The sequence below is a fragment of the Diachasma alloeum genome, unplaced genomic scaffold (genome assembly GCF_001412515.2).
Source record: "Diachasma alloeum isolate Michigan unplaced genomic scaffold, Dall2.0 Dall_scaffold_00889, whole genome shotgun sequence".
Taxonomy (NCBI): domain Eukaryota; kingdom Metazoa; phylum Arthropoda; class Insecta; order Hymenoptera; family Braconidae; genus Diachasma; species Diachasma alloeum.
Genome location: NW_021681010.1, coordinates 72,199 through 80,085, shown reverse-complemented (window position 1 = coordinate 80,085; position 7,887 = coordinate 72,199). Strand labels below are relative to the sequence as shown.

General features: G+C 36.9%; 2 protein-coding genes across 11 annotated transcripts; one reads left to right on the top strand and one right to left on the bottom strand.

Moving 5' to 3' along the window:
- The first annotated feature begins 244 nt into the window (after positions 1-244).
- On the top strand, positions 245-1,322 carry LOC107045212 (putative nuclease HARBI1). Its single transcript, XM_015267388.1, has 4 exons — positions 245-423; positions 517-610; positions 667-857; positions 1,133-1,322. Exons 1-4 carry the CDS (start codon positions 245-247, stop codon positions 1,320-1,322), a joined length of 654 nt encoding a protein of 217 aa, XP_015122874.1.
- Positions 1,323-1,421: 99 nt separating this feature from the next.
- LOC107045215 lies at positions 1,422-6,761 on the bottom strand. Of its 10 annotated transcripts, none has more exons than XM_015267392.1 (12): positions 6,330-6,761; positions 5,973-6,191; positions 5,450-5,723; positions 5,253-5,356; positions 4,964-5,030; positions 4,266-4,845; positions 3,564-3,875; positions 3,422-3,479; positions 3,113-3,357; positions 2,950-3,044; positions 2,271-2,872; positions 1,422-1,665 (listed from the first exon to the last, which is right to left on the bottom strand). In XM_015267392.1, coding segments are annotated over exons 8-12 (996 nt in total). In that variant the 5' UTR covers positions 3,424-3,479; positions 3,564-3,875; positions 4,266-4,845; positions 4,964-5,030; positions 5,253-5,356; positions 5,450-5,723; positions 5,973-6,191; positions 6,330-6,761; the 3' UTR covers positions 1,422-1,613. The 10 variants fall into 10 exon arrangements, with proteins under 10 accessions (XP_015122878.1, XP_015122884.1, XP_015122886.1 ...); XM_015267398.1 differs by having other exon boundaries at positions 5,973-6,178; XM_015267400.1 differs by having other exon boundaries at positions 5,973-6,111.
- Between the last annotated feature and the right edge of the window lie 1,126 nt (positions 6,762-7,887).

Below are 7,887 nucleotides of genomic sequence, written 5' to 3'. Positions count from 1 at the left end.
TCCCGGCAGTTTTAAATTGATTTGTGAGTTGATGCAGAGGAGAAATAAGGAATTGAGTTGTGATATATAGATTCAAGAGTTTTCAGAAGGTACGTAATTGTCATTTAATAATCGCTCGGGTGCTAACGAACCCCAAATGTGAGCAATAAACAACGAAAATGAGGTTATAACATCATGCATCATGTGTAATAATTGCTGGGATTTTATTCTATTTTCCCTTCCTCCATCCAGATTTGGATACACAATGTTCCCTTTCCCGAGGAACGTAGCAGCAGCAATTGCAGTAGATGAAGCTGCAAGAAATATAGCAGCAGCTGTTAATAATCAGAGAATTGAAGCCAACAGGGCCCGGAATATTGAGATGAGAGAAGCTCAAGATCCATTTCATACTCTGGACGAATTTACGTTTCGAAAAAGGTTCCGGTAAGTACAATGACGACAAATATGAAATATCATCTAGCCCTAATAGTAACGACTACTATCTGGGACTAATGTGGCAAATTTTTGGAATGCCAGACTATCCAAGGACTTGACACTGTGGCTTCTGGAACGGATTGCTCCACTGCTCCCTGATGAAGGTCCAACGTCAGGGGTTCCAAAGAGAATTCAGGTGAATGGGATGTTGTTAAATTCACAATCCTTCAGTCATTAGCATTTAATTTGCAGGTTCTTGTGACATTGAAGTTTTATGCTTCTGGAGATTTCCAGATCTCCATCGGTGACTGTGAATTCTTCGGCCTATCCCAATGCATGGTCAGCCAGGTAATATCTAATGTTACCGATGCAATGACAACATTGTCAGACGAATACATTGTATTCCCTGACACAGAAGATCAATTTCGTGAAATTTCCGAAGGGTAAGTAATGTTAATTTCTCATTTAATATTAAAGTACAATTAAATTATGGAGTGGTAGAAACGTAATCAGTCTTTACAAATGTAAGTTGACAGTGATTTTCGAATTACATGTCAACCGAGCTCTTTTTTTGATAATTCTTTCCACTGATAATTTTTTTTCTTTTTTCCTGAAAACCAAAATTTTTTGGGAATATTTTCCCCATAACTGAAAGCATTGAATGATATTTGTGTATCTCTTCGGTACTGAATTTAGCAAAAGTACTGTTAATTTTTAGATTTCAAGGAAAAGTACGCTTTCCTGGTGTAGTAGGGTGCATTGATTGTATACATGTGCTAATGCGAGCCCCAGATGGAGAGCCTTGGCATTACAAGAATTACAAAGGTACTTATTCGTTGAATATTCCAGTCGCCTGTGACCACAGAATGCGTATCATGATGCACGAATCTGGCCTCAATCGAGGGTGAAAGAAAATGTGGGGAGAGTGAATCGGGAGTCTGATGGCACGTACTTTTTACTTGGTAACTAAAGCTTATAATAATACACTCGGAAATACTAACGCCATGTTATTTTCCATTGTACTGTTTTATTCCAAAATCTTCTCTGAATTCACCATACCAACACTCCATTATTTTTAGTAATTGCACTTTATTAATAGTCCCTTTCTCATCTCAGAAGAACACATAATAATCGATATTATAAACACCCTCAGCTTCTGCGTGCAACAGTTCCCTCCATTTTTTATAATTGAAATTACTTCATATATTCTGTCTAGCTTCATCGTCGGCACTGTCTGTGTCTCCATCATCCCTAAGAAACAAAAAGAGTAAAATGTTAACAAATTAAAACTCGGTAATTTAGGTGATGCTGGGTACCCACTGTCGCCCATACTCCTCATACCAATCGTCGATGCAGCCGAGAATACCCCTCAATACAGGTATACTCGTCGACCTTGCAAAACAAGATGTGCCATTGAACGAGTGTTCGGGGCCTTGAAAGGACGATTCAGATACTTGCACAAAGATCGAGTATTAGCGTACCAGCCGGAGAAAGTTATCAAGTTTTTCAAAAATTGTGCAATGCTCCACAATTTGATTATAGCAAACCGGTAAATGATACTTTATATATTACTCATTCTTCAGTTATTGTGAACAAGTTCTGTGATTTTCAATAACTCGTTAACCGCTTAGAGAACGGGGAAGAGGATGTTCTGGATGAAGACGACGACAATTATAATTTAGACCCACGCATCCTCGATTTTGATCTTGATAACGTTGCAAATGTCTAGAGGAACAGTGATTTGATTCAAGGACGTCGACTTCGAGAGTATATAATCAATGCGTACTTTGCATAATCATGATTTCAAGTTGTCGCGAATAAATGTATAAAATCCATTTTAAGAAAATTTTATTTACCTAAAGTAATCGTTAGCCGCCTTCATCATTCTCTGGTGGTAGGCATCACCCTGACTCTTAACATCGACAACTGAACTGTGCAATTCCTTATCGAAATCGAAATTATATTCGGGATCGTAAATGGGTGATGGAACGTGTTCAGTCTGCTCTTCAAAAAATGATGACAATTGTTCTGTGCTTGGTGGAGTATTTGGATGAAGTCGCAGGTGTTCAGTTGACACTAAAGGAGATTCAGGTGATACTAGACGATGCTTGCCAGGAAGAAGTGGAGTATCTGGTGGAAATTGTGTCCACTGCCATGGAACAAAGTCACTTTCTGGAAAATCTTGATATTGTGAGGATATTGGAGGTTCAGAAGATGTTGGTGAAGGATTAACATGCAATGGAGATCGTCTCTGCTGGAGTGGATTGAGCAGTGAGTTTTCGTTCAACAGGTTTGGACTTCTTGAGCACACTGAACGCGATCCCAAACAATGTGACCTCCTGGCAGGATCATTTAGCATAAATTGGTGGATATTTCCGAGAACTTTTACGACCTGGGGAAGTGCCATCAATCCCTCTGCGCAGATGGAAAGATACTGCTGCAGTAACTCGTTGAATTTCTGCGAGAATATACCCACAAAATTATTAAAATATCAACGAATGATCATAGAAACACATTTCGGCGTTAAATGTTTACCTGGGATTCATAAACACTCTCAATTGTAGCAGCTGAGACAGCATTTAAAATCGAAGAAGAAGTTTCAATTTTTTTCTCGGGTCTTGTACTTCGTGCTGTAAGGGCAAATATATCAAAAACGTATTTTACGAGGGATTCTTTGCAAAAAAAAAGCCAAGCATACGTTTTTTTGATTCAGGAGGTGAATCTTGGATCGATTTCGTCTCGACTTTCCTCTTTTTATCAGTAAATCCAGCAGTACCACCTGGGACAGTTGTACACGTTGTCGAACCCCAAATGTCGATTATGCGTTTCTCTCTATCAGTGAGCTCATCATTTGGGGTAATCTTCGGATTGCCGGTTTGTTGGTACTTACGCTCGAGGCGGCCCCATTTTAGCCAACGCATTAGTTCTAAGACGATTCCAGGCCTGCAAATTTCGACACACAATTAATACTCATTCCATGACTTTGTTGCTGACGATAATTACTCACATTTTTGCTTTGTTCTGGAGTTTTTTTATTCCCACTGACCGAAACAAAATCTGCTAATCTGTACATTTAAATTAAATTCCAACTTGATTTTTCTCCCCAATTGTTTGCAATAAATCCATTTACAATCAAATTCATTGATTACCCTTTCTCCAGTTCATTCTTCTTAATATGACCACAAACTCCCAAATCCCCATCACGTGCAAATGATGGATGTCTTGCATAGTAGTCTAGCATACGATCTATTTGCTCACTATTCATTCGCGAAGACGATGCCCTTGGTTTCCTGATAGCACCTGTCTTTGCCTTAGCTTTTGTCTTGGGGATGACTACCTCGTCACTCACATCCATGGATTCTTCCTGGGGTAATTCATCCTCAAGGTATCCGTCATCGAGGTATTCCGCATTGACGTATACCTCATCAAACTCATCAGCGTCAGGGGGATGATTAGAATGCCTAAAATGATATGGAAGTATTGAAATATGTCATGATCGAGTGAGGGAAGAGTTCAATGCAGTGATCGAAATCGTATAATCGCCCCGACATTTTTGTCATTTTTATTTTCTAATTAAACATTTGTATTGATAACATTCACTTAGCAATGATTATTAATAATGGAATACGCTCCACTCAATTTAGAGTATCACAGTATTCATCAATTATCCAAAGAGAGAGCCTAAATGACATTGGGAATGATCAATTTTCACCACGCAACAGACCTAACCAAACTATCTTAACTTTCAATGTCTAAGATATTTCAAAGTCATAGTTGGATTTTTGTTGTTTGCTACATTATATTGTCGACATATGATCTCTCATCACTGTTCTGCATAATATTATACTCACATAGCAAATCGCGATTAATAAATTCCGATACCCAAGCACAAGGGAAATACTAACAACCGGTGAAACACGTGCCAAAACGATCACTATTGTTTACATTCTTATGGGCTACAATTTCAATAATATGAATGTTTAATTGAGGTCCATGGACTGATGTGTGGACAATCGTAATAATAATAATTTTTACCATTATTTAAACCCCTAAAATGAGTCGTTGGGCAAGTATAATTGAATTTTATTAAATAGAAGTTTTTTTAGCGGGAAATTCAAATGATTTTCCTTTATAATGTTGCTGGCTCGGATGAGATAACTCCTCTTGTTAACAGTACATTATTATCATTTTTGTGGTTTGTCAGACGTGGGTTGTGAGAGAAATGATTGATGACCAACAACTCACCATCAAGGGCCAACTTTTCGCTGGCGAAATGCCATAGCGTAACAAGTAGATTCTTGATGCTTTGTGAAATGATCAAATAAGGGATTGTACAATTATGCATCCCCGAGGGAAATTCGCAATAGTCGTACATGAAAAATTTGAATTATCGCGTTTTACGACTTCCCAACATGAATGTGCACAAGGATTCTGGAAGCAATAAAAGAAAAATCAGAAGTCAACAATCCATAAGTAAATACGTCGGCTCAAGGATTTCATTATAAAATAATTATGAAATAAGAACTTTGAAAGATTACTATAAACTCACAACTAAAGTGGGAAACCATAGGAATTCCGATTCGATTTGTTTATTATTCATTGCTTTAGCTTCGGACCTAGTCATTTGAGGAAACAAAAGGAAATATTTGAAATAATTAACTCAATTGATGGAAAATAATTTGCTTATATAATTCCGAATAAACAATGGATATTGTCACTACATCCGAACATGGTTCATCATGAGAATACTTTAAAATTGGAAACCCTGCACTGATAAATTGTTACGTTCCATTACTTTACTTTTGAATAAACATTACGAAATGAGAAGAAATACGAACGATTTTTCTCTCACCAATCCCATGGAACCTCCTGGGGACTACCAACGGCTCCTTCATGGCAGTACCGGTTCACAGAAACCCATCCATAGTGAGAAGACATAATTCTGGCAAAAAAAACACAAAAGTTATGATAAAGCCAAATACCTCAGCTCTGCACTTTCAATCGTCCCTCAGAGAGAAGGCAATGTTCATAGTACCTGTCCATGATTTTTATACATCATCTATGAGAGCATTGGTGAAATGGCAAGCTTCTTGACAGCAGGTTCCATTTCTGCTTCGGGCTATAGATTGGGCACATGGTCGTGGAGCAGAAAGGTGTCGACAATGTTATTGGATCCATCCTCAACCTGGATACTCTGGGCTCAGCCTCCATGCTCGGGTGTGTTAACTCCACAAGATGATGATAGACAACAAAGTGAAGGCTACCAAGTGTACCAGATATTCTTGAAGGCTTCGCAGCCGCGTCAGAGGCTATAAAAAAAATTGCTAATGATCTATTGAACAAGAATGGAATGAAAAATTATCGGAGAATTATGAATAATTCTCCAATGAAGAGGAAAAATTAATAATTGAAAGGAAAGAGATTTTCCAATGAAGAATAATTTTTACCTGGACCGTGAATATCAACATTATTGAATTGCAAATATTTGTGGTTCTATTTGAAGATTATGGACTTGAATTACGAAAAGAAGAATCCGCCTTCAAAGAACTCTGACGTACCTGAATAACGAATCATTCTCCGTCTTCTGGAACCGTTCAATAACAAAATATTTTTGGGAGATCCAGTACCCAACTCGCAGATGAAGAAGATTCTTAAAGGATGGTTTGATCCCCAGTAATTACCACAGCATACCCGTGGCTTTACATGGTTAGGACAATAACACAAATTCTAATTACTCAGCGATTGGAGTAAAATCAATCACTTCCTAGGAATTAAACCTTGGCGATCAGCGGGAAATGAAAAAAAAAAAACATACGTACATACCAATATTAATGATGATGATACATTTTATCCTGAATTAAATGAAATATATTCTCAACTGTGCAAGTAACACATAGTACACGCTGAACACTTACCACAAATCGGAGCAAATGCTATATAACCTTCACCACTGTACAAAATCACTAACTTCAGATATTCAAATTATAACATACATTCCAATAATGAGCAACAATGCCCAAATTTGTGGTTTTGATTGTCCACTACAATTTATAATTAAATTATTAAATTTTGGAGCACGCTAATATCCACATGGTAGCCATCTTATAAGAGTCTTCCCCCTCCAGAAAACAAACGAGCAAGCGTTCCGAATTTGATGAACTGAGACGTAAACAAAACATGCACACCACCTGGTGGGAGCAAAATAATAAGTTTTTATGTCGACATAAAACGCGCAAAATCTCTCCCCTGTCACCTTGCGACACCCTCTATCAGTGTACACTCGTTTAGTGATCTTCTGAAAACATTCCGAACTTGCATCTCGGGATCAGCGAAAATCATTACTTTAGTAATATTAAAAGAAGTTTACCTGGAATCAATTGAAGTTTACTCATTTTTATTAAAATTAAAAAAACAATTTTTAATTCTTAATTATTATTAAACAATTAATTTCAAATTTATGAGTTTGATTCTTCGATTAATCGAATAATCGTCATTTTTCCGAATATGATTACTGATTTATAAAATATTTGACAAAGTAAAAAATTTAATTAGTTATTAATTTGATAAAAATGGAAAAAATTGTACAGTACAGTCAACTGATTTTGTCTACTGATTTTCTGAATGTACTGCAATAATTTCAGCTCTGCATTATAGTTTTGCCTATCTCTATTGCATCATATATATTCTGTTTCAGAACATTAATAAATAATTGTACATGTACATGTGAGTCATAATTTTCAGAAGAGTGAATTCAATTTCGGGAGAAAAATGATAATGGAGTTTCAAATTTTTCAGAAGCCGAAAGACGAGAATTCTTCAACTTACTTGAATGTCCACTCAGAACGTGAAAATTTATATTACTTGTCACGTTCTACTATTTTGATCATTAATGGAATTCCATATTGATCATAAATTTTAAACGATTTTTTTCTAGCTCCGTTACTAAATATACTTAATTTTTGAAAAAAAATTTTCTAAAATCTAGAGGATTTCTTTCTTTTTTGGAGGGGGCATTTTGTAGAGAATGGGAGGAGGGGTTGTGAATTGAGAATGGAGTCGGTGAGCTTTTCAAAAATATCTCCAAAACTAAGAAAGACGGCGAATTTTGACGAAAATTTTCGGGGGTCGAGATGGAGGCAGGGGGGTGGAGTGCATTGATAATTCACAACCAGAAAAAATGAGTCGATGCCTTTTTTAAAAATATTTCCGAAACTAAGGGACATAGTAAATTCTTACTGAAAATAGGGGGAAAGGGACATTCTATTAAATTCTCAATGTACAACCCTCCCCCGCGCCCCACTCCTCGCTATTTTTCAGTAAAAATTCGTTATGTCTTAGTTTCGGAGATATTTTTGAAAAACTCACCAACTCAATTTTTTTGGTTGTGAATTCTAAATTTAGAACCCCTCCCCCTTCCTCTCTTTGCAAAATCCCCCCTCCGCACATCTGAAATTCCCGATATTTTGGCACCCC